Genomic DNA, 25,717 nt, shown 5'->3' on the forward strand with positions numbered 1-25,717 from the left:
GCAAAATAAAGGTGTGAAAAGGGTGAAACTCAGTTTTTTAGGTGGTAAAGGTGTTGAAAACTATTTATCAGTAATATTCAAAAGGATGGATGGATGTTGGTCTGCTTGTACCGTCATGGGTATATGCTCTGATTAGTGGCTTTGGATAAAAGCGTTATCTAAATGATACGTAATGTAATGTAATTAAATATGATGTAATATAATAAATACAAACCTGGTTGTCCATTATGCTCCCCGGCCCGATGTTCCACCACAGTAAAGCATTACACTGGTACATCCTCCTGAGAGAAAACCTAATTTCCAGGACAGAAGCTCCGCTATGTGCTTTATCGGTTAAACAATCCTCAGGCCAGGTCATCAGGTTTTCTCTGGATAGCCAGACAATGGTTCACATCACATCTCCTTGTTAAACCCCTTAAATATTATATAAACAGTGAAATTGGTCCGTTCACTTTCTCTTGATCAACAGTTAGCGTTGAATTCTCTGCTGCTGCCTCCTTCCTGGAGCTGTAGCTGCATTAGAAATTAATGAAGGTGTTTATTTTTAAACCGTTGGCTTAGATCCAACTTGGACACGTGTGATTGTATTACATTACAGGAGGATGTTACAACTTCCAAGTAGCACGGGTTATACATTGATACTCCCCACCCCCCACCACTACCACCACCACCCACCCCAGTTATTTTATAGTAACTCATTTAACTCCGTGCCCTCTCCTCTCTGCAGCCTCTCTGACCGTTCCTCCGTCTGCCGGACCCAACAGCCCTCATCATGTCTAAAGGCACAGTGGTTCTGGCCTACAGCGGTGGACTGGACACGTCCTGCATTCTGGTCTGGCTGAAGGAGGAGGGCTACGATGTCATCGCCTACTTGGTATGGTCCCCCGACAAGTGTGTCTGTGTGTGTTTGTGTGCAACAGGTGTCTTTAAGTTGGTGTTGCCCACCAGCTGCTCTCGTGTGTCAGGCATTTGAAGTTTTACAATTCGCTGTTTCCAGGCTGCTGATTTGGCAATTTGGCCCCCCACCCCTTCCCTAAAAACACAAAAACCCTATCAGATCTCCTGTGCCGGTTCACTCTCAACCACAGGATTTGGCTGAAATAATGCCAGTGCAAATCTAGGTGGATTTACTCTTCGGCCAGGGGCAGCTGAGAACTGCCCAGCAGGCAGATTTGCTAACTTTTCATTCAGTGGGTTTGTGGGGGGGATGGGTGAAGGTCTATAGTTCACGGCTGTGGCACGTGAGGTGCTTTGGGGCTGTGGCTCTGCAGGGGAGCGGAGGAAGAGGAGCAGCAGCCATTGTTCCATGAAAGTGATTTATTGTTTGTGATGCAGTTATGAAACTATGTGCTTGTTTGAACCTGTCAAAGAAATTTACATCAACCCCAAGGCAGAGAAGGATAATTCCACAGACATGACTCATGCTAGTTGCTGCAATGCTTAGGTTCAATTAAATTAATTTTATTTGTATATGACAAAATCGCAGCACACATTACCTCAAGGCAATTTATAGAGTAAGTTCAGCAAAACCTTGAGCAGACGCAGACTCAGTGTGAGCGGCCATGTGCCTCGACCGGTTGGGGCAAGTGGAGAGAGACCAGGAACAGTTGTGTAACTGTCATACTGAAGCTCCGTCAGTGTGGTTGTCATAATGAAGATAATTAAAGTGATACTTGTACATGTTGTGGATTTTTTAGTGAAATCCCAACCATTTAATAATAATAATAATCATTATTATTATGATAAGAATAATATCCGAGTCATCTGCAACAAACACACAAACAACATATAATGTTGTTGACTTGTAATAATGTGATGGAAATACCTGGGATATCTGTATGTAAACAGATTTAATGGATCTGGTTTGTCTCTTCAGTTCACATTTAACATAAAAGAAGCTGATGCAGACCATGATAATGTCCCCCTGTATCAAACTGATGCAGCTCTGTTTTGTTTACCAGATGAGTATCTTGTATTATTATGGGATATGGAAACATTCCCGTATTTTGTGTCCCGCTCTGGGGCCCAGGCAGCTCCTCCAGCCTGTAAGTGGTGTTCATGGCTGGTTTCGGCTGTGAAGAGGTTGTTGCATCTCCTCCACCGACGTGATCTGAATGACAAAATGGGGGAATGTCGGAATTGACACTCGACAGGCACGTGTCTGTGTGGTTCTGTGGAGGTGATTTATTCTCTACCACGATCTAAACCAATGATTAACCGCATCACTTTGATGTGTGATTGCCTTTGTGTGTTTCCAGGCCAACATTGGGCAAAATGAAGATTTTGAGGCTGCGCGGAAAAAGGCAGAAATCCTCGGGGCAAAGAAGGTGAATGAAATATGACGAAAGATATTACTGTGGACGAATATGAGAGAGTCATGGATCTAAGAAACTGGAATATGATGTAAGGGCATTATTTATATTTTTCATGTTCTATAAAAAAGAAGAAAAAAAAAGGTTTTCTAAATTAATTCTTCACTGTCTGGCAGTAGGTTGGTGCTTACCCCTACTTTATGTTTTTCAGTTCTGTTTGCTCTTGTCCCTGGTAATGGTACCACAAATAGACATAGACAAATTTAGCTCAATAGCTGAAAGCGTTTTTCCTTACTACATTTGTTTGTGGTTTGACAATTTCTAAATTACTCCCAACCATCTTTCATGCATCCTGTTGTGTAAATAAAATAAGCTTTCATATCAGCTAATCTCGATCGGAGGCGGAGCTTCACCTCAAACATCTGAAATCTTCTCTATGTCGTTACTGTAAAATGTGCGTGACACAAATACAATAACAATCCTCTGGATAATGTAATGGTTGTTTCATTTTTATGCATTCATATCATTTACTAATGCTTTTGATCGTCAGTTATCTCTCGCTAGGGGGAAATTGATTTCACGTGTAAATGGTCCACAGATGCAATGAATCGAAAAGCTCGGTTCCGGGTCCTGACTTCTGTTCCTGTGCAGGTTTTCATTGAGGACCTGCGTGCACAGTTTGTGGAGGAGTTCATCTGGCCGGCAGTTCAGGCCAACGCTGTGTACGAGGACCGCTACCTGCTGGGCACAGCCATAGCTCGGCCCTGCATCGCCCGCCGCCAGGTTGAAATCGCACGCAGCGAGGGCGCCCAGTATGTCTCCCATGGCGCCACGGGAAAGGTAAGCTATCACACAACTGAGATCCAGTTTGCTGTAGCGGAACTGGTGCCAGGCCATGACCACCAGCCCACCCCGACTATTTCTTAGTGAGTTAACAAGGCCACTGTCCATAGTCTGAACCTCAGGATGTGTTTTCAGGGTTGAACATTAACCTTGTTTAACCAAACTGTGTCACAGGATCAGAGATCTACTGCCCCTGCAGCGGTTTCTCTCCTCCCTCACTCAATCTCTACTCACTGAAAAGATAGAGCTGTTGTGTGAATCTGAAGCAGATGTCATCATTCCTCTTGCCTGCACGTGTCTGCACATGAATCATCAGCTAATTGAAATGAGTCACTGCAGTTTGAATGAAAACGCAGGCCTGCTCGTCGCCTGAATAGCATGTGTCAGTAAAGATTGAAAAACTGCCTGGGTTCCTATATCTGTGTTTCTCCCTGTGCTGATAAACAGCCCTGCATTCTCTGATTCACATTTATCTTATTACTAAACATGGAAAATCAACAAATTTCTCCTGGATTTTACGTCCCAAGATTTTGTCAGTTACTGAACAGTGTTGAAATAGTTGCATCATCATACCCTCAGGCTGCAGCAGGTCTTCTGGCTGTTGATTTTACAAGCTGCCTTCATCTGGATTTAAATATACAACAGAATACATCACATTAAACACACAAACTCTGGGAGAACATGCAAATTCCACTGCAAAACTCATCTGCCAGAGCTGGATTTAAGCCAAGAAACCGTTGATCCCCAGGGCCAAAACTGTTCATGAATATAAAACCTATTGCAATTTGTCCATGTATCGTTTACACTTTGCACATAAGGAATGAAGTGACTCTCTGGCCATCAGTTTAAATGCACAAACACCAGAGGATAAAGATACAATACAGACCCGTCCATCCATCCGTCCATGTTGCTTATCCCCTTAAGGTCACAGAGGGCCTGTAGATGGAGACAAACACCAGATCATAAAGTTACGATTCGGACCCTTCCATCCTTCCATCCATCATCTATACCGCTTATCCTTTAAAGGTCACAGAGGCGCTAGAGTCAATCCCAGATTACATTAAGTAAGAGGTGGGGCACGTCTTGGACAGGTCGCCAGCATATTGCAGAACCAACATATAGAGATAAACTACCATTCACACTCACGTTCACCCCTTTGGGCGTCTCCGATCAAACTAAGCTACATGTCTTTGAGCTGTGGGAGGAAGTACTCAGTGAAAAGCCATGTACACACAGAGATACCCCGGCTGGCTGTCAGGTTCTAACCCAGACCCCTTCTGGCTGGTGTTAACCACTGCACCACGATGCCGCCTGCAATTCAGACCTCCAGACACAATTTACGAGCATCCGTAGCTGTGACAGAACAAAAGATTTAATAGGAAACATATTCGACCGTGTTGATCTCAAACCATTAACCCTGACGTACCTCACTCCTGAGACCTGGACCTCATCTTGTACCCTCCTCTGTGTCTTTCAGGGTAATGACCAGATCCGTTTTGAGCTCACGTGCTACGCCCTCTACCCCGAGGTTAAGGTGAGTTTACCGAGGTGACCCCCCATGTTGTTTAATGCTGCATCTGTCGACGCTCATACTCACTCCGTGTCTGCTGGTTCTGCTCAGATCATCGCACCTTGGAGGATCCCCGAGTTCTACAATCGCTTCCTCGGGAGAAAGGACCTGATGGAATACGCAAAGGTAACAAGCATCAGTAAATCAATGAGCCACAGATCACTTTTATTAATGATAGGACTATCAAACATGTGGGATTACTCAGCCATCAATTGATCTATAGGGTATTGTATTGTATAAAGCTTGTTTTAATATTTTAGTTTATGTAGTGTGCATGTGCAGGAGCTTTAATCCGATTTTAATTTATGTTCTCCCGATTTTTTTTTTCTTGCTCCATTCAGAGATTATTATTTATTTCTTTATCTCTTGTTCCACTGTAACATACATTATAAATTCTCCCCGGGATCAATAAACTATTTTCTTCTCTTTTCCATATGTGTTAACAAAAGAACCGAAAAACAGGAAAACATTTCTCCATGTGTATTGATTTGGTTTGTTATAGTAAAGAATATGATATAGCTGTGAATTGGCTGTATTTACAGGACATAACGCTGAATATAAAGTATGACAATCTGTTAATGATTTACTGATTTAATGTCACACTCATGATTTCATCGACTGATCGCTGACTTTTATTACTCCACCTGGTCCCCTCACTCACTCCAGTTTTGCCCACTAGAGGGCGGTCATGATGTTTTAGTTGTGTCTCCTGCAGTGTGCAGAACTTGTCATGCATCAAGCAATCGACATGTTTCCTTTGAACAAGAACCATCTTTCCCTTTGATAGAGAGAAAATCAGCCTGGGGAAGCAGACCTATTTCAGTTACCCAGCATGTCATAAACCAGCTGCTTGAAATACTTTGCTGCCCCCCCATCCTTCCACAGACAAGTTCTGCTCTGGTTTTAAAAAGCCTCTTGTGCAGCCTTCAGGTGCAGAGAGACTGCAGGTGAGGGAATATGAATCATAACGGCTGCTTTCTCTGTCGCTCTGTAGAAACATGGCATCCCAGTGCCTGTGACTACCTGTGCACCCTGGAGCATGGACGCCAACTTCATGCACATAAGGTGGGTCGGAAGTTTGTGTGGGTGTGTTTCACCTTCTCTTTAGTTCTGTTTCAACGTCTAAGTCAAGTAGGAATCAAAATGATGGTAATTCTTAAAACTGTGTTTCTAAACAGCTACGAGTCTGGAATCCTCGAGGATCCCAAGGTAAGATCAGTTCCTAATGGCGTGTCATCAAAATCTTTGAATTCTATTAAACTTATTCCACTCTATGCAGATTTTTAGATAAAGTATGTTATTTATAATCTAAAACTGAAACCCTACTGGAGACATGGAGACATGAAACATTTCTACAGGTGAAAAGAAAAATCTTCACCTGAAGAGTTTTAGATCAAATATCTTGAGATTCCACGCAAACATCTGGACGTTCAGTATCATCTAGATGTGACTGAATCTGAGACATTATTAGAATTCATGGATCTACACAGAAGTGGATTTTAAATCAGTCCAGTAAACTAACGATGACAGTGAATAGTCTCCTCTCACGCACATACGCTGTTTGCTGTCGTTTCCACAGCAGCAGACAGAGAAAATATTACATTTATTTGGGAGTTACTGTAAAAATAACACAGCAGTACGCAGACGGTCCCTTCTGCTGACCCATGCCAGCTCCACTTCAGATGACTCACTCTCCCACAGTGCCATGGGTGGGACAGAGTTTGATCTCTGCCGTGGTCAGGGGTCAAAGCAGTACATACAGGTTGCCCCCAGTGACCCCCAGAGCTTGCATCCCTTGGTCGCTGTGTCTGTTTCTGTGTCTCTCCTTACCCCGGGTCCTCGCCGGGCCCTGGGAATAGCCCGGGACACACAGACACTGACTTGTCGTCAGCAACGCTTCGACTAATTCCCAATTTCATGGGAGCCAGGGAGGGGGAAGGGTTAGGGCGTTGCGCCCAGCTGGGGCCTCCTGGGTTCCAGCCCCAAGTCCGCGAGACCCTATTGTTCCACTAGTTGTGCCGCCGCGGGCTGCGACGTGGGAGGGGAGCCATTTCATCGTGACACCGTGACACCAAAATGTCACCAGTAACAGTAAAGTACAAAGACAGTGCGCCAGACAGATGAGTCCCCAATGGAAGGGGTATCACAGGGAGGCGAGGGGTCCCGCGCTGCTGGGGTGGAGATGCAGGGGCCGGGCCACTGTAACTCACAGACCTCTATCTCTCTCACTCTCTGTTCTCTCGCCCTTTCCCACCCCTCCGCTGCCTATTTAGTGGCCTGTGGAGAAATGTTTTGAAAAGAATGGGACCAAGTGGCTCAATAGCATAGCGATGTATGATGACTGTATTGTGCAACTGATTTTCATTCAGGGGGTTTTGTGTCGGACCATTTACTACAATATTGAATCAATCAATGGCGTAAAATACAATGAAATATTTATGGTCGCAGTGGTGAATACATTAGCCCGGGCACAGAATGAGATTTTGAACTTTGAACGAGCTGCAATAATCAAGTAATTCTCCGTCGTCGCAACCTCTGGCCTTCTGGGAGATTCAACTTCCTCCAAGAAGGTTTATTGATGAGGGTCAGAGTAAACATCACAACAACAACAACATCTAAGTGTAAAGTTTTTTTAGATTAAAGACTAATAAAAAGGAAATACTAACTTAAAAATTGAACTTAAGAATTGAACAAAATGAGCCGATAAACCGAAAAACAAAAGTGAATTTATCTCCCTCGCGCTTAAACCAACATGTCAGATTTTGATCCACCTGGAAGGTCATCGGAGAGAGGTCATCTTGTTCTAAGTATCTCCTCTCAGTATCAGCCTCTCTCTCTCCTCCGGTTACAGCCCCCAAGGCTCGGGGCGGACCTGGACCATTCAAAGCCCCCCCCGACTCCCCCACCTGTGCTACAATGGCCCCTCTCTGCTCAACACAGTCAGATTAGGAAATGTCCAAATGGTCGCTCATATGTTCTCCGACAGATAAGAGTCAGCAGAGTTCAGGTTACTCTATGATTAACACTGTATCCTTCCTGATAACCCCCAGAGCCACAGGGCCTGCAGCACAATGGCCCCCTGACTCATTTTGATTTACTCGCCGCTATCTGGTGGCATTAACCTGTGTGAAGACATGCACCCAGGGCAACAGTGGTCATGTCTTTACACTCACATCTTATAGTGCTAGCATGCACCTGATGACAGTTCTGAGGTTATAGTTGGGAAGTTGAAAAAATCTAACTTTATTTTTAGATTTATTGGCATCAGGGTAGGACACAAACACTCAACTAACAGAGATTTTTCATTCATAGATATAATGAGAAATTCTAAAGTCTCGTAGAAAAAATATTTCTACATACGCACTAATGTACAGAAATGCATACAAATATCCCAAAATACAAAACTAGAACTCATAGGAATGCATACCTCTGCCAAGGCCCATCAGTCCCCTTAAATTCAATGAAGCTGCTCCAAATATCACACACTCAGTAAATCAGTCCCCTTAATATGTCTCATATACCTGATTCTCATCAAGATTCATTTTATTCCCTGGGAAATTGGTGAAAATCTTAAATGTTGATGTTAAAGAAAGTGAAAAAAGATTACTGGATCTGCTCCCTGATCTGGAATCTGCACTTAAATGTAACTCAGTCTCTTCACTGACCCAAACTGCATCCCTGTAGTTTTTGTGTAATCTTGCTTAAAAATAAAGAAATGGACAGAGGTGAAAACAACCTCCTTGATGAATGTAATAATGATGATATTAAATATATACACATATATATTCATATATAAAAATACACACATGTCCATTTTGTTTGATTGAATTTCCAGAAAACGTTATATATCACTATACATGCCAGAGTTGTGTTGTAAAATTCAACATTATAAAAATATCTTCACCTTCTGCTGGTTTGTAGTAACAGGTGATATTTTTCCTGACAAGCGCTTTATTCATCATATTGTTATCTATCAGATTGGGTTAGTAATATGTCCGTTTATAAGGGTCCCTCACTGTCTCCTCTCTCCTCGTACCTCCACACATGAGCAGTCGAGGCCTGCACCCGGAGGCAGCTTGACACTCGTCCTGTGTCATTAAAACATCACCTCTGTCTTAATTATAGCCCCCATCAGCGAGCTTCCCCCCCCGCCCGCTCCCCTCTTTTGATCCCTGAGCCGCTCGTGTTGACCAGGAGTGGATGAGCGTAACGCCAAAGCCTGCGCTCACCCAGAGGAAATGAAAACTTGTTTGCTGCTGGTCGCATGGCTGGCTCCAGAGATGGATGAGCAGGCTGCCTGTAGGGGAAGGAAGTGGTCTCGTAGGTGTGTGTGTGCTTGTGTGTGTGTGTGCATGAGAATGTGTGCTTTGAAGCGAAGAGGTCAGCGTTTGTCATGTGCCTGCGCTGCCCTCGGGTCTGATTGGTCTGACCTGCGATACTTAGCGGCTGCTCCCCGCGTCCGCCTTGGCATCGCTCGGGCTTTGCCTCCCCATGAAATGCCTATTGTCATTCACTTAAGCTGAGGGGGTTTTAACATTAACCAAAACATCCCGGGTGTTAAGAATATAAATATCTCTCTGTGTGCGTCACGTGTGTATCGTTGTTTTGCATTTTAAAGAGCGGAACCGACTTTGAAACATGGTGATTTAAGTGTCATTTCCAACCCATTGCGCCAAAGATGTTTTCACCATTCGTTTTCTCTCTTCTATCTCCCTCTCAACTCTCCCTTCTTCCCGTCCCGGCCTCCCCCTCCCCCTCTCCCTCCTGCCACCTCTGCCTCTTTTTTTTTTTTTGGCCCCGTTGGCTTCGATTGAAAACCAATGAGGCAACTAATATGTGGAAAGATAGAAATTTACTTGCTTTAAGTTCATTCGTCAGCCTCCGTCCTTGCTGTATGGGCCACGTTTAGCACAACAATATGGAAGAAGCAAAGACTGCCAAAGGAGCTGCTCTGTGCTACATGATGGTGCGCTTCACGCCCCATTTCCCACCAATACCTCCTGCACACACACCCCCCCTCGCCCACTCCATCTCTACCTTTTCCTCTCTTTCAGGGCCACAGCTTTTGGACAGGTCCACCTGCAGGGGGTGGGAATTGAAATGCATCGATCTGTTGCTCAGTGGAAACAGGCGTATATTCTCTTACTTTCCCTTTTTCTTCCCTTTGCAGTCCCAGACTTAAATCTTGAACATGCATGATCATTTTGAGCATTGCTCAGTCAGAGGCAGGAATTTGTTTAGATTTAAAAAAGAAAAAAGAAAGAAGTGAGTCCTTTGTTGAAGCCACATCAGCGATATAAAGGCCACGTTGTGTTTGCTGGTTGGTTTGTTTGTTTGTAAGCAAGATTTATACAAAACTTACTGGACGAGGCTGATGCAGGTCAGGGAAGAAGCATTTACATTTTGGTTTAGATCCCCATCCGGATGTTTTTTTATCACTTTTCTAAAACCCTTTTGTTTAGATTTTCACATATTTCCGAGGTAATAATTCATGGATCTTGATGAAACAAATCTGGCATTTTTATGGGACTGATTTCTATGAGTGTGGGAAATTTGGTTCAGCTTGATTAAATTTAAGGGGTCAATTATTGGGCCTTGGCCGAGTAATGTGCTCTACTGAGTGTAATTTCAGGGAATTACTATAAGAGAAATTTCTAGAAGTTTTTCCTGTAAGTTAGAAAACAACCACTTGAAAATACAGTTTAATGCGAAGCAGGGCCGGGGGGGGGGGGGGCAGCTGTAATCTAATTGGCCCCTGAAGTGCCTCTATCCTGTCAGTAGGGTTTTTTTAACAGAAAACATGACAATATGTTAAGAATTTTTATTTTCTAAGTCTCTTTTTTTGAAGCATACAATGTGCTCGATCAAGGAACTATTTTTCAAAATACATTCAACGACGTGTGACATATAATCGGCCCCTCTGTGTAAATTGTGGCCCCTCTACGGCCCCTGATTCAGAAAATCCTGGCTCCGTCACTGACTTGAAGGTTAAAGAAGACAACCCGTGTGTTTACAACCAGCATGCAACACCACAGGAAACACAGTCTTTCTCATCCTCCAGTATTTAAAATTCAGTCCGTCTTTCCCCCCTCAAAGAGTATGCATCAAAAGGCTTTTTAGGGGAGTCATTTCACCCCTCTCCTGTTCACTCTCATTTGGCATCTTTCAGGGCTTTGAGGCAGAAAATAAAGGAGAGGGAAGACGGGCGCCTTCTCAGTCAATTTCGGTGTTTAGTTAAAAGGACGGAAAAGTGATTTCGCTGCTCGTTTTCTCCTCCCTGACAGGCGGCGAGCGGATGCCGATTAGTTATTGTATGATGATTTAGTGTCTGGTAAAGCTTTCCATTTAAATGCACCCAGTAGTTATTTTGCATAGTCCCCCTGCAATTTGCTTCAGCTCAGGAGACATTGGCCATCGCCTTGTCCTAATGCCATGTAATTGTCGGAGGGGGCACGTCGCTGGGCGGCCGCACTCTTTCGGGGTCCCAGCCGTGACTTAATGAAATCGCTCCCGGCTCCGAACCAGCTGAAAAAAGTCACAACAAGCGTCTCTCACCCAGGACGACTGTTAGTGGATTTGAGGTGAGGACTTTGTTGTGCGATGGTCGCTAAGCAAACAATCATTATTCCAAATAAAAACCGATGAGAAAAGTCACTCAGAAAATCAAAGAACCTCCGACACAGATAGAAAGGACAGATTTTTACAGAGACGACTTAATGTTGCAGCGAGCGGTTGTGTCATAGTATCAGGTGTGTGTTGACTTCTCAAGTGTTCTCTATTCTTGAGGATGCGAGTCATTTCTTTCTCTTGCCCTTTTCCCTCTCTCCGTCTCGCTGCGTACCACTTTCCCCTGCCGGCCCCTGCGGTGAAGGGCCTCGCAGGGAAAATGAAACCAAATAGAGGAGAAAAATGGAATATTGATTTCTTTTTTTTTCGTTCGACTTTTGATGGCATTTTCAGGTGTCTCCTTTTTCACGCACCAGCCTCTCTTTTCTTCCCTCCGCCCCGCGTCTCTATCTCGGTCCGTTATCACCTTGCACAATAGCCTCCTTGTTCGCCGCGCTGCTCTTTGATGAGGTCTCAGAAGGTCCTGGTGGAATAAAGTGGGGTAAAGTGTGTGAAATAGAGTAAGTGAGTGTTTGTGTGTGTGTTTTCCCTTTCAGAGTCACGCTCCGGACGACCTGTACCTGATGACCAGGAACCCACAAGACTCACCCAACACCCCCGATCGACTGGAGATAGAGTTCAGAAAAGGTTTGTGCACTTGTGTCACCTGTTGGTCCAAATGTCAGGATGTACAACCTCTTCAAGCGAATTACTGCTGGAGATGGAAAAACTTTATTTCTTTAAAGATCAGAACTGACGTTATTCGTTCGACTTAATTATTCAAGTGAAGTTATTCATTTTATATATTTCAAAGTAAGTCATATTTAAATCATGGATAGATAGATGGACAGATGGAAAGAAAGGTGGATTAATAGATGGACAGACCAACAAAGCTGCAGTTGGTCTGTCCTTGTCAAGAGACGGCCCGTCTCCGTTCTGCTGTGCATGGCTTTCTCAGCCAGAACCTTTGATTTGAAAAGCTCCCCAATAAACCTGATGGTATTGATGGAGTGACAGGAGGGTCTGGCGTTGTTCCGCTCTTCTCTCAGCCGATCAGTAACCCTCACGTCTCTGACTGGCTCCAGGCAGGACCCCCCCTTCTGGGAAATGTCCACCCTGGCAAAGTTCTTCCTGAACTCTGCCTGGCAGTGTTTGACCAGCAGAGTCTGAAGGAGACGCTGGCTGACCGGTCGGACAGGGATTGGACTTCCACCTGAAGAGGAGAAAAGCATAAGGAAATATTAACACTAATGCAACTCGCATACTAAGGAAAACATAGTGATTACTTCTATTCAAAGAATCACTTTATACAGCAGTAAATTAAATTCGTCATTCAGTATTTCAGGTATTCCTCAATGAACTTATTTTAATTTACAAACATTACGTTCGTTCATAGGGTAATAAAGTAAAAATAAAAATAAAGATTTGTGGTAATCAAAAACAAGATAATTAATCAATATCTGGAATATTAAATGAATACAGGTCATTTTTTACCAGTGTTGTGCATTAGAAGGGGTTTGTATAGCTTTTGTATCAAAGTGTTACAATGTTACAACCTGCTAACTAAGTAAGAAACAGGATGAAAGTAGCTTCCAGTCCCAGATGCATCACTTACTGTTGAGAGGCGCTGGCACAGCTCAGCGGAGACTGCAGCAGAGTCTGCTCTCTGCACGGCCCTCTCGAACACCAGCTCCACCGCTTCCTGCAGGCTCTCCTCAGCGTCCAGCTCCTCCTGACTCAGAGCCGTCATGAAAGCTTGAAAGTTTTCAGTGACACAGCTGACGGACTCCTCAGGTCGGACCTGCTCCTTCCTCACAGCTTCTTCAGAGGCCGCTGGAGCCTCCTCCTCTGTCTTCTCGGTCCTCTGGACGGATGGAAAGCCAAAGGCGATGTCCACCTGTACAAGAAGTTAAAAAGTAGATTATTTTTAAAGAAATTGAAACTTGATAACATTTTGAGTGAAAAATCCCAGATGAAGTTTCTGATATCTGTCACCCATCAAAATCAGTTTTGGTATATTTTGTTTTAAACCAGGAACGCAGTGGAAAAGTAGTGTGTTTGTATGGTTTTTTATTGAACGTTATCAGTTCTGAAAGTCCGTCCTCTCTCGTCTGAATCTTCATGTTACTTAACATTGATGGTCGTAGCCACAGGGCTATGTTGCCCCTGCTGCACTTTATCACCATTCCTGACCACCCAGACTTATCCTTAACGCCTCACAGCATAACTTAGTGCAAGGCTGCCATGTTTGGCCCGGGGGCACACACACACACACACACACACACACACACACAAGCAGGCACACGGGCCGGAAGCATTAAGTCCAGCTAATACACTGCGCCCTGAGGGGCCAGAGAATCATTAGATATATTGCCACAAGGGTCGGGCTGAATAGTGGAAAGTGTCATGTGTTTGTGCAAAGTGAAAATGGCAAGAAACATCCCGGCCTGAGGCAACAGGCACAGATGTCCCTTCATCTCTGGTCACTGCTGGTGACGGCTGAAGATCACAAACATCAATTGGCTGAGAGACACTAGCTCCTCTGATCTCACTGACCTGACAGCTTTATGAGCTAGAATAGTCATTTTAACAGAAGTTCAGAAAGTAGGTAGGAAGTTTGGTGACGTTTGAGATCATTAAAGTCAAAGCAGCTAAGGTTTTTTTTATTTTTAAATGTCATTTTCAATGCTGTAACATTGAAGCTCAGTTTACCAGTTTCCCCAAAGAAAATGTTTAACTATAAAACAAGTTGGCGTCACTGCAGCTCGAGATGCTTTTGTGAAACAGGGACTCAGGAGTAAAGCCCAGTCTGGTTTTGCGGGTTCATTGCAGGCCTGCGCTCCATTTTCACACATATTCTTTGCCTTTATTGAGCACCCTATGACAAAAGATGTTTTAGTTGTCCACACAAAGGCCCGAGCCTACTCCTCCCTCTGAGCACAAGATCAGCACAAGAATGTTTCATTTCATTCCCCCTCCCACCTTTTCATCCCTGCCTTTCTCACCAAAGTTTTCTCACTGATTAAAAAAGAATATTTAACGACAGGAACCTTTTCCCCCGTCAAGCACTCCATTCCCCATTCCTCTCCCTCTCTAAGAAGAAAAAGAAAATCATCCCTCCCTCCTTTCATGCCAAAGGAGTGCAGAGGAAAAAGAGACAGAGAGGAAAAATGTAAAGCAGTAATTTTTCCTACAACTGTGTCTGCGCTTCTATTGTCTGCACTGTTAGGCTGCGAGAAACTGAAGAAAAGGATCACGGCAGAAGAAAAAAAAAAGAGCCCTCAGTGGATGATGGAACCGGCACGATGGAGAGAGCGAGGGAAAAGAGCGAGAGCAGGGACGAAAAGGCCCCTAGCCCCTTCACTCCCACGTTCAGACTCTACCGTAATTTATGTGAACTTTTAATCTAATTATCAGGTATCTGGGAGGGGAGGGATTCTAATAATGCACCGTCCACACGGCTCTCTCCTGCGCTGAGAGGTACTTCTTCTCCTTCCATGGGAGCCACCTCCGTTCCCGCGATATGAGAAAGGGCCGTCGACAAAGCCCCTGTCCAAGAAAATTTGTCAAGTCCTTCACGTGTCAGTCCTATCGGGGGGGGGGGTTTGTAACCAGCGGCTGATAGGGCTGCCCTTCCCTTCAAAGCGGCTCAGTTGACTGACAACTGCAAGCATGCTGAAGTATGTAATGGGACCGAGCGCTGGACGCACGGAGAGATTATTACAAATGGCTATATTTCATTCTCAGCACACACACGGACACACACACACACACTCTCATGGACACTGTGTTTGTTTGCTGCCTCCACCTTTGGCCCGTGTTACTCATTGAAGGCCGTGAATGAGCAGGTCCATGACAGTGATTGATGTGCACTTGGTTTAAGTGGCTTCGGAGAGGAAGTGTGCGGAGCGAACGTGGGTGTCTTTAATGAATATAGTGTGTGTGTGTGTGTGTCTGTGGGTGTGTGTGTGTGTGTGTGTGTGCTGGTTTTAGTTTAGTTTGGCTATCCACAATGAATGGTCAATGCACAGTCCTATCTGTATGTGTGTTTGTGTGTGTGTGTGTGTGTGCGTGTGCGTGTGCGTGTATGTGTACAATTTGAGCCTACAACTACAGAGTGAGGACATTTGGGGAAAATAGGACATTTTGGCCTACTTAATGGGCTGTTTCAGGGTTAAGACTTGGTTTTAGGTCTAGGTTAGTGTTAGGCATTTAGTTTTGATGGTAAGGGGCTAGGGAATGCATTATGGCAACAGTGTCCTCACTAAGATAGATGTACAAATGTGTGTGTGTGTGTCTAAAACAGGACGATGAATCCACAAGTGTCTCCTGCACATGCGCGTGAACGCACACACAAAAAAAAAATCTCCTTGCTGAAGAGCGCAGGGGCGACAAAGCTGCGTGTGTAATTGAATTAGGTGAAGGTCTGCCCACGATTTCACAGCCTTCAAATGAGCAGGGCCTTTGAATTTATTAGCCCCTCTCACCACCTCCTTTTGTAACGGCTCTCACTTTCATCTGACGACTATTGATTTCAATGACGCAGATAATGAGCACTTGTCAGCAGAGTTTTATAAACTCTGTCGTTTTTCAGTGTGTTGAAATTCATGTCACAGCAGCTTTCAAAAAGCTGTTGATTAACTAGGGTGTGTAAAGGTTATATCTAGTTTATTATCAACTCATATAAAAGTATAACATGAATTGCTGTTTCCGTTGTTGATCCTCAGACATTAAAACTGATTCTGTGTATTACGACAGTGGATGTAGAGGAGGATTGTTGCTTCATTTCAACTCATTTTAAAAGATGAAGTAATATTTTGGTGTGATCATGAAACTGTGGAAATCCAACTCGTGGAGGCAAAGTCTTGAGAGGAAATGAAGATCTCTATTTTGCGCAGTAAAGGTCTGAGTTGGTCTGCAGAGTAATTGCAGAGTGAGAGAAAATACATCAGCTTTTTTACTGTTTTCAATCTCCTACCACTTTTAAACAAAGATTTGCAAGATGTAAAAAGTAAAAGTATGCAAACATTCATGGGTATTTAGCGGCCGAAACCCCGGTGAAACTCTTCAATAGCTGCTGGTCACAGTCAGAGCTGATAAATACATCAAATCATCTGATCCGTGAGTGAAAGCTGCTTGTATCCATTCACTTTGCAGACAAAAGCCAGATGTTAGTGGGTTTTTTGACCAATGGAAAAGGGGCTAAATAGTATGATCCTGGAAGATCACTCTTTTCATTGGTTCCTCTCGCTGGTGAATGCCCTCCTGGAGATAGGTTATTTATATGTGAGATTTCTATATGATATAATCAACATGTTTTCCCTTTAGGAGTTCCTGTCAAGGTGACCAATCTGACTGACGGCACCTTCAAGGACATACCACTGGAGATCTTCTCACTCCTGAATGACATCGGGTGAGAATTTCACTTTCGCTTTTCACAAAATTCTATGAAGCTTTATTGAAAAGATCAAACTTTCCATGTAAGGTGTCCAATAAGGAAGCCTCTGATAATAGGTAAGTGTCACCGGAGGCAGAGCAGTGGTTAAGTTCACCACCTCTCAAGCATGTGTGTCTGGGATAAAGTCCCATCATGATTTTCCCCTCCCGTGTTCGTCTTCGAAAAAAAACCCTCTATGTCCACCTCTGCCTTCCAACTGTTCGGATAAAAAAATCTGGAAAATGGTTGTTAAATAAAGACACTGGCATTAAAATCATAGTTAAGGTTCTGCTGCTTCTTCAACACATGCATCACACACTAGTTATTCCAAACTAATGTCATGATTTTCATTTTCAGACGAAATATTAGAATAAATATTATAACAGGGATGTGCATTCTTTCTTTGTCTCAATTGGGTCAACTTAATTAAAGATTATATTATTGAGGTGTCCACTCAAAGTTGTCTGTCTGTCCCTGTCTTAGAGGCAAACACGGTGTGGGCAGGATTGACATTGTCGAGAACCGTTTCATTGGAATGAAGTCCAGAGGTAAGGAATTAAAACATTATATTTCATTTTTAATCTGTCTTGGTGATGATGTTTTGATTCTATTAGTGCCAAATTAGCCTGACACTGTAAATGCAGTGAGATGGACGTATTTGCAATTTTTACACTTTATATCTATTCAAAAACCTTTTTCCTTTCAGTGTCCAGGGCTTTCATGCAATTTGCAGTTATTTTACTTGAGTGCTTTAAGTGTCACACTTGCTATTCCGCTTCCATAAAAGTGGGCTGGATAGCAAGCACACACACACACACACACACACACACACACACACACACACACACACACACACACACACACACACACACACACACACACACACACACACACACACACACACACACACACACAATCCTCAAAGAAAAATGTTTTCCCCTACAGAAGTTACTTCCATTCACTTGTGCTTGTACACACGTGTACAGAAAACACACGCCGTGAACGAGATGGTGGCTCGCTCGCCTCACTGGATAAACACAAACACACAGTCGATCTCATACGTGCACATGCAGTTGAACTCGGATGTTTTCCTGTCTTTATCTTTGGTATCAACAGGCGACTCGATAGGCTCCTTTGTTGGGCTTTCTACATGTGTTAGCGCAGCAAATATACAAGTGGCCTTGTGTGATGCACACACACTCACACACACACACTCGTGCACGCTCCTCTTCCCCCACGACACTATGGGCTATGATTGGCAAATTGACTTGCCAACAGACTGTGGCTGTGGCGCAACTTGGCAGGTAGAAATTGGAAAATGGGAAGCCCACTTTTCTCTCCCTCTTAGCTGAACAAAAGATCAGAGCTTTTTCCTCCGCTGCAGCCGGAGGAGGAGGTGGAGCACAAGGTGTCCAAGTGGTTGAATAACCGCCATCGAGTGCACTTGTTGGTCCCCTCTGGAATGGCAGTGGCGTTCGCACAATAGATAATGGGGAGGGATTGAATGGTGACATGTCATACTTATTTGTGTTGGGTCATATTTATTTGTGTGGGGTCAGGGAGGCGGCGGGGGAACTGAAATGGATTGTCAAAACCGTTGTCACTGTGATACAAAACATTCAACAGCCTGTGCGCCAGACTAACATTTCCCATCTGTCACGCTGCTGTCAAACCTCTGACCCGCTCCCAGGTGACGGTGTTAGCGGAGGAAGCACCGATCACACGCAGTGGCAAACGGCTGCATTTCTTTATGATGAACAGTCTCCTTCGTGTGCTGTCATAATCCAGCACGACAACGGAAAAAATAACGGAGAAATTGTTAATATATCGACCTGTTTATTCAAGTCAAATGGTTTTCATCAAATAATGTCTTTATCTGCATGTGTTTCTTTAGGTGTTGCCTGTTTATGCAGGACTAACAGCTCGCCCAGAGGCTTGGAGGGGTTCAGCTCAGGGTGAATTAATTCCTGACCTGAGCCCCCTGCCGCCCTGCAGCATGGTTAGCATACCTGCAGCAACCGTATAAAAGATTAAAACCTCAAAAACCACAGGGGGGTGTTGTCTCTTTAAGCTTAACTCAACTGCCACTGTTGGAGCTTACCCAGATAGCATTTCATTGTTGCTCCTTGCCGCTAAGCTACAGCTCTCTTTCGGAGCACTTAAGCCAAGTTGTGTTGGAGGGCAGTTTTAACTTATTTATCTGATGGAGCCAGCGGAAATGTCCCTACGTGCCCTCCGCGGCCCTGGAATCAAAAAGCCACAAGCCGTGCTTGGCTCAGGTGGCCGCCTTTTGAGGATTTGGACAATTAGCAGCATTGCTAAGCTCCGTTTTTGGCCACCGGCACATAGCGAGTGCGTCTCCACTTTCGGATCAGGGCTGGCTGCTGCAGCATCGGGGGGGCATGCAGAATGGAGTTCCAGCATTGAAGAGATTAAAGATTCAGAAAAAGGATTTTGAAATCAGGACCAATGGGGAAATGTGGGAATCTGGTGCGAAAATCTGTTTTAGTTGCTTGAATCAGAGAAAGTGACTCTCAATTGAAACGGCAGTGACTCACCAAAATGAATATTATCGATAAAGCTCCTATTTATGTTGTCAGATCTCTCTAACACCTTTTTACCGTGCACCCCCCTCCAATCTTTTTTTTTGTTGTTTTAGCTGACATCTGAGTGACAGCTTCATTTTTCCTGTCATCTACCTCATCTTTTCTCCCCTCACCCCTCCCTCCCTGTCCAGAGGGGGTAAATTACAGGGTAGGAAGAGCCCTGGTCCAGGCGCCAGGCTGGCAGGGTCCTCCTACCCTGTCATTTACCCAGGACACTGAGCGCTGTGAAGGCCTGTCTGTCACATGGCTCATGGCTAATAGAGTTGCTCGCTCGTATACTTTATGTTCCTGTGAATGGCTCGTGATGATTGAAGGAAATTATATATATGTGCGATGTCATTATTTCTTTTATATTATTATTTAGCTTTTCAGATTAAAGTTGCGACCATTCAGATCTCAAAAATATCATAAATCATGAGAATAATGAGATACTGTTGAATATCAGACACTAGTCTGTTAATCTATCGACCTACGTAGTGTTTCATGGACATATTTATTTGTTTTGTTGATTCTCTTTCCTTGTTTGTCAGGGATTTATGAAACCCCCGGAGGGACCATCCTGTTACAGGCCCATTTAGACATCGAGACCTTTACCATGGACAAAGAGGTCCGGCGGATCAAGCAGGGACTGAGTATCAAGTTCTCTGAACTCGTCTACAATGGTAAATCACTGAAATATATAATCTTCATTGGATTATTTCCTTTATTCTGTGTGTTTAGTGACATATTGCTATTTGTAGAACAGGTAAGAGCACTCAAAATAGCATTATTACCTGACCAGCATATTATATAATGCTGACAAATGTCGTCAACAAGGAGGGTTGTGCATAATTTTAAACTTGCAAGTGTAATATATTTTCTCCTTTTCACTTTTCACATTTATCCTGTTTTTCCAATATTGCAAAGGTGTCCCTGGTCATCATTTCTGCCAGAGACGTCCCTGTCCACCTTACATAAGAGTGAATGTGACCATGTGTACATATGTCCCTGTATGTTACGTATGTTTGCATGTGTGTGCATGAGCTTTTCTTGGCTCAGGTGTCTTAATCCTCCCTTATGCTCGGGCTCCAGTCCCCTGCACCTTCATCCACATAATAGGATCAGCGCCATTAGAGGCCGACTACTAGGCCACTTCAGTTATACCCTCCAGAGACAGGAAGCAAACACACACACACACATACGCACACACTTACACACTAACTCACAAAGGTGCTATCTTCAGAGGCAGGGCAGAGATTAAACCCATTGTAGGTTTAAATCATTAATAATTCTGCAAATAGACAACAGGCGGCCGGTGTTGGGGCTTATGTTAACAGTCCACCTGCCCTGCTTCTGTTTTGCATTAATGCTGAACAATGTATCTTCCTTGTTTGAAGTTATTTAACTTTCATTAGAGAAGCTGCAGCAGGCTGAGTTGGTGTTGTACTGACGCAGCAAGAAGAAAGTGAAATTAATATGTTATCTTATATATGTTATATGTAACATTTTCCCAACTTATTGTTATATTATATTACTTATTATTTTAGTTGGCTGTTGACTATTTGATAAATAGATTTTTCATTTTCTTTTAAATTAATTTTACCAAATGATGAGTTGATAATAGTGAAATCTCAAATCTTACAATGAAACTGAAGCTCTGAAATTCACACATAAACAGAATAAATATGAAGAAAACACTAAATCTAATTCACTCTAAACCAAAACAGGGCCTGTTTTTGACTGTTAAATCGGAGGTAATAAAAGCAGGGAGGAATTGTGTCTTTGAACGTGGCCAGACGATGAGGTGGAGGTCAACCAGTGATGAGAGGAGGACCCCTGCTGAGTGGGGCGTGCCTGACCTCTGAACATATACACACATATCCCCTGCCCATCTGTCTCAGAGACTGACGGGAGAATAGACAGGGGGGATGTGAAGTTCACCTGGAACCGAAATCAAACCAAAGCCCACAGAGAAACATCTCGTGAGGAGCAATAACCCAGAGCCCTGTAGACCCTGATCTGATGGAGAATTTGCATATTGTGTCATTGTCTGATTAATGTCTATTTTTCTTACATTAGGCAACAAATCAGCTGCAGCAATCAGGGTTTTGCTTTGTCTTTGTGTTTAAATGAACTAAAAGTCTTTCAAACCTTTACTGTTCATATGCTCTTTGTGACATGTAGTATGTCCCTGTGTCCTCATCTGCCTCAGGTTTCTGGTTCAGTCCAGAGGGCGAGTTTGTGCAACACTGCATAGCCAAGTCCCAGGAGAACGTGGAGGGCAAAGTGCAGCTGTCCGTCTTCAAGGGTCAGGTCTATATCCTGGGACGAGAGTCACCCAAGTCCCTTTACAACGAAGAGTTGGTCAGGTAAGGTGTAGCGTGTGTGTGCGTGTGTGTGCGTGTGTGTGCGTGTGTGTGCGTGTGTGTGTGTGTGTGTGTGTGTGTGTGTGTGTGTGTGTGTGTGTGTGTGTGTGTAAGAGAGAAGTAGCCATGTGTCAGTGAATCAAAGTGTGTGCTTGTTCCTCCTCGGCAGCTGTGTTTGGCTGCTCTCGGCCACAGTGCAGCTATTCCACACGTCCACCAGTCGGCCTGTCGTTGGCCCAACGTCCCTCCTGACCTCCACATCAACGTATTGAACGCACCCTGCCTCACAAAGACATCAGAGAACTGTCGGGCTCAGTTCCTGCAGGGCAGCCCCCCCCCCACCAGCCCACCTCACCCCGACCCTAACCGCCCCTCTCCGCTGCACCCCCGTGCCCTCTTAGCCGCTGTAACAGTGGGTTTGTTCAGGAGGCTGACCCCTCATGCCCTCTGGGCAGGCTCAGCACTGACCAATGTAAAAAAAGAACTCCATATGCCACAGTCACACACACTCCAGTTGTACCCTAGTGTCAGAGAACTAATGGTGTTTTCAGCCAGAGGAGAGAGGTGATTCCACCGGGCCTCTGGAAGAAAAGTGTGTGGGGTTTCATGCTAGTTAAGCAGGTCAGAAAGAGAGAAATGAAGAGAAGTGTCTCGCACAGTCAGCTATTGAGTTCCTCTCAGGATGTGAGATTAAGAGATTGTGCCTTCGCCATTTCAATCTACAGTATATATATTTTTCTCTGTTTTTATTCTGTTTCTTGTTTTCAGTAAATCTCTGCTGAGTCACTCGAGAAAAACTATGACTCATCGATCTTTCAGTTGCTTGGAAACTCTCACTGATGACGTCTCCTGTTTTCATTGCAAAACTTCGCCCTTTCCCAGACACACGTCTTGGCTCGGGCGACACTTGAGTGTGGCAGGGGTGTAGTGTTGCAACATAACAAAGTCCTCTGGGCCACGGACAGATGGCCGCAGTTGGTCTTACCATAAAGGAGCTCAAACTTTGCACCACACTGATGGAGAAGACCCTGCTGTGATTGACAGGACCATCTAGTTTCTCACCTTTCACCTTTCTATATAAAAACCCGCACATGCAGACAGTACTCAGCCATTTCTCCTCCATGTTTGAGAAGTAAAGCAACTTTTAATTAAAGTTGGAAAAGATAACTATACCCGGAGCCTGACTAAGATTTTTGGGCCCTATCAATAAAGAAATATTAATTTTCTTTTGGATGATACATATTTAAATATTCAAGGAAACAACTGTGTTGCTCACTTGTTGAATTGAGATGAAATTCTGAGAAGCGCTTCATACAATTTATTTGGGGTAGATAGATGAAGAATCATACTGAAATCAAAGCATTTAAAAATAATGACTGATGTAATTTATTTTCCTGACAGTTCTCTATTGTCCACTATTGAACAAGGGAACAAAAAACACAAATTGAAGCTCAGATTTAATAAAAAAAATCATCTGTTTTAAAGATTGATTGGTGCAAACTCACAGTTAATATCCACATGACCAGTGTATCAGTAAATATGTAAGAACACAAATAGGAATAGTAATAATAGGTAGAGCCTATGGTATAAGCAGGATAGTGTTATATGTTATATTTCTTATTAGCGTTATGGTGATCGTAACTTGTACAGTGGTCGAGACATTAATATTTACCTAACAGAGATACACCTGGAAGCAGCCGTCTCTTTCTGTCTGTCTCTCTCTCTCTCTCTCTCACACACACACACACACAAACACACACACTATAGGCAAAAATCCCTGCCGGCATCCTGTTGTCGCTCCACAGGCAACAGTAAACGGCGTCATTAACACAGTGGTAATACAGCCCGTCACCGCACCCGTCTGAGACAGAAATGTCACCCTGCTCACTGTCCGCTGGCTCCACTCTCAATTAGACTGCAGGGTTTCTTAAAGAAATACACAAAATATCACATGCTCACCCCCACACTCACACACACACAGAGACGCTCAGAGTGCTCTATTCTTTGAAGCCACTCACTCATAATCATGTTCAGGTGCCGTTGGCAATTTCCTCCTTTGCTAAGTGCTTTTGAAGAAATAGTGCAAGCAGTACATTGGGTGTTGCTGGGAGGAGAGGAGGGAGTGTATTAAGCACTGCAGGTAGAAACTGCTGTAATTACACAGCACACGGACACTCTTTGTGAGCCGCTCGCGCTCGCTAAGAAGAGACGACTGCGGCGAGCGGCTAAACACGACACGGAACAGGCTGCGGCACAAGTTATAGATTTACTTCTGGATAGGCTGGAAGACAGAAAAACGCCAGATTACAAAATCATCTCGACACTTAGCTCACAGCTGATATGATGGGATGGTTTGGAAATGGGTAGCGTGCACCTTTTGTGTGCTTTTGTACATGAGCGTGTTTTCACTCTGCCTTTATTGATTATTCATTATTCAGGACAAACAATGCTTCAGAAGAGCATCCAAAGGAAAATCGATGGGGAGACGTCATTTCAAAAGAGCAGATTATCAATGATCCAGTTATTCCAGAGGCAGATCAGGCTCCGTGTCTCTTACTTTCCTGTTTACTCCAAACATTTCAGTTATGTTGTTGCCAGAGTAACCGTTTACCTCAGTCCTACTTGTTTCCTCCAACCTTAAATCTGATGATTGTTAACCCTTGTCTCTCTCTCTTGACTTTTCTCTCCAGCATGGACGTGCAAGGTGACTACGACCCATGTGACGCCTCTGGATTCATCCGGATTAACGCTGTCAGGTTAGCGCCCTTTGCCCCTCAATATTAACTCCAAACAGCAGGAATGCATGAGCCTGTGAGTAAAGATGTCTCTGTATAAATTACACTCATGTTTTATATTTTCTTTCTCTTCTTGATCCTCTCTGCAGGTTAAGGGAGCACCATCGTTTGCAGGGTTTCTCCAGCACCAAGCAGTAACTGCTGAAGCCCGGATTTTTCTTTATGCCCTCGCTTTCCGCTGTGTCATAACCAGTTGTAGCTTTAGGCCCCTATTGTCCAACTTTTACCTTCAATTTTATTGTTAGCTGTATTAGCATTAGCACACCAGACACAAACAGGAGAGCCCGACCAATGTTGATATTTTGGGGGTGCCAATGCCGATACTGATATTAGGTAAAGTAATCCAAATACAGATATATTGGCTGATATATATAATAGAAATTTCCAATGATTCCTAAAATGAAATGAAATAATGATAGACACAAAAAATTATAACTGAGACTTGATATTTCCCAGTTTAACCATAAACGTTATTATAAATAACCTTCAATAAAAACACAAATAGAACAAAGTATAGAACATTTGATTTAGGAGATTAAACATAAATAAACATCTTCTCTGCATTGCTTATTCTCTAAAATACAAAATTTCATACTTCAATACGTCAAAGGCTCATATCAGCCAATTTTATCAGTCGGGCTCTGACCAGGTTTCTTTGGTGGAAAGTGTGAAAAAATAAAATGTGGGTTGAGGAATTTAGTAGATTATTTCCTGAATTTGTCTGGTTCTTAGTATCACTAGCTCAGTTCTTGAAGTTAAACATTTACAAATGAATTGTTGTAGAAATAAAATAGTGAATTGTGTTTGCTCATTTCTTTTCTTTAGTCATTTCAGAAAAAAGTAGGTAATGTCTTTGGTTCACAACCTTTTTATTTATTTATGAATACCTGCCTGTTTAAGTGTTGGGGCCTCACAGTCGCTGCCCTCCTGAAGATCCCCGGGCAGCGAGGACACTGTATCATATTTATAATATGCAGATGAAGCAGGAGTCTGGTTCAGTGTGAAAGTGAACACGGTGGCTCGATGATTGCCGCTCGTGCGGAAGTGATGAGGCCATTTATGAGCTCAAATGGCACAAGTCAGATGGAAAGAAAACTAATTGGCCATCTACGTATATTTCACCTCTCAGCATGGGGACCCCCGGCTTTGAGAACAGAGGGAAGAGGCAGAAGTATTTTTTTAGACAAAAGACCCAGTGTTGTG

At 43.7% G+C, this 25,717-nt stretch overlaps 1 protein-coding gene across 1 annotated transcript; it reads left to right on the plus strand.

Annotated features, from left to right (window-relative positions):
- Positions 1 to 736: 736 nt before the first annotated feature.
- Positions 737 to 25,317, plus strand: ass1 (argininosuccinate synthase 1). Its single transcript, XM_061075713.1, has 14 exons — positions 737 to 874; positions 2,259 to 2,327; positions 2,964 to 3,152; positions 4,633 to 4,689; positions 4,777 to 4,851; positions 5,720 to 5,790; positions 5,904 to 5,934; positions 11,889 to 11,979; positions 16,660 to 16,744; positions 17,252 to 17,316; positions 19,905 to 20,036; positions 21,566 to 21,722; positions 24,410 to 24,475; positions 24,604 to 25,317. Exons 1-14 carry the CDS (start codon positions 773 to 775, stop codon positions 24,650 to 24,652), a joined length of 1,239 nt encoding a protein of 412 aa, XP_060931696.1. The 5' UTR covers positions 737 to 772; the 3' UTR covers positions 24,653 to 25,317.
- The last annotated feature ends 400 nt before the right edge of the window (positions 25,318 to 25,717 follow it).

Source organism: Limanda limanda, chromosome 1, assembly GCF_963576545.1.
Source record: "Limanda limanda chromosome 1, fLimLim1.1, whole genome shotgun sequence".
Taxonomy (NCBI): Eukaryota; Metazoa; Chordata; class Actinopteri; order Pleuronectiformes; family Pleuronectidae; genus Limanda; species Limanda limanda.

Excerpts from the sequence above, each read along its gene's own strand:
- ass1 (XM_061075713.1), top strand. The coding sequence starts at position 773 with ATGTCTAAAGGCACAGTGGTTCTGGCCTACAGCGGTGGACTGGACACG. Across the intron at positions 5,791-5,903 it reads GCCAACTTCATGCACATAAG|CTACGAGTCTGGAATCCTCG; the intron begins GTGGGTCGGAAG and ends GTTTCTAAACAG. Across the intron at positions 24,476-24,603 it reads ATCCGGATTAACGCTGTCAG|GTTAAGGGAGCACCATCGTT; the intron begins GTTAGCGCCCTT and ends TCCTCTCTGCAG.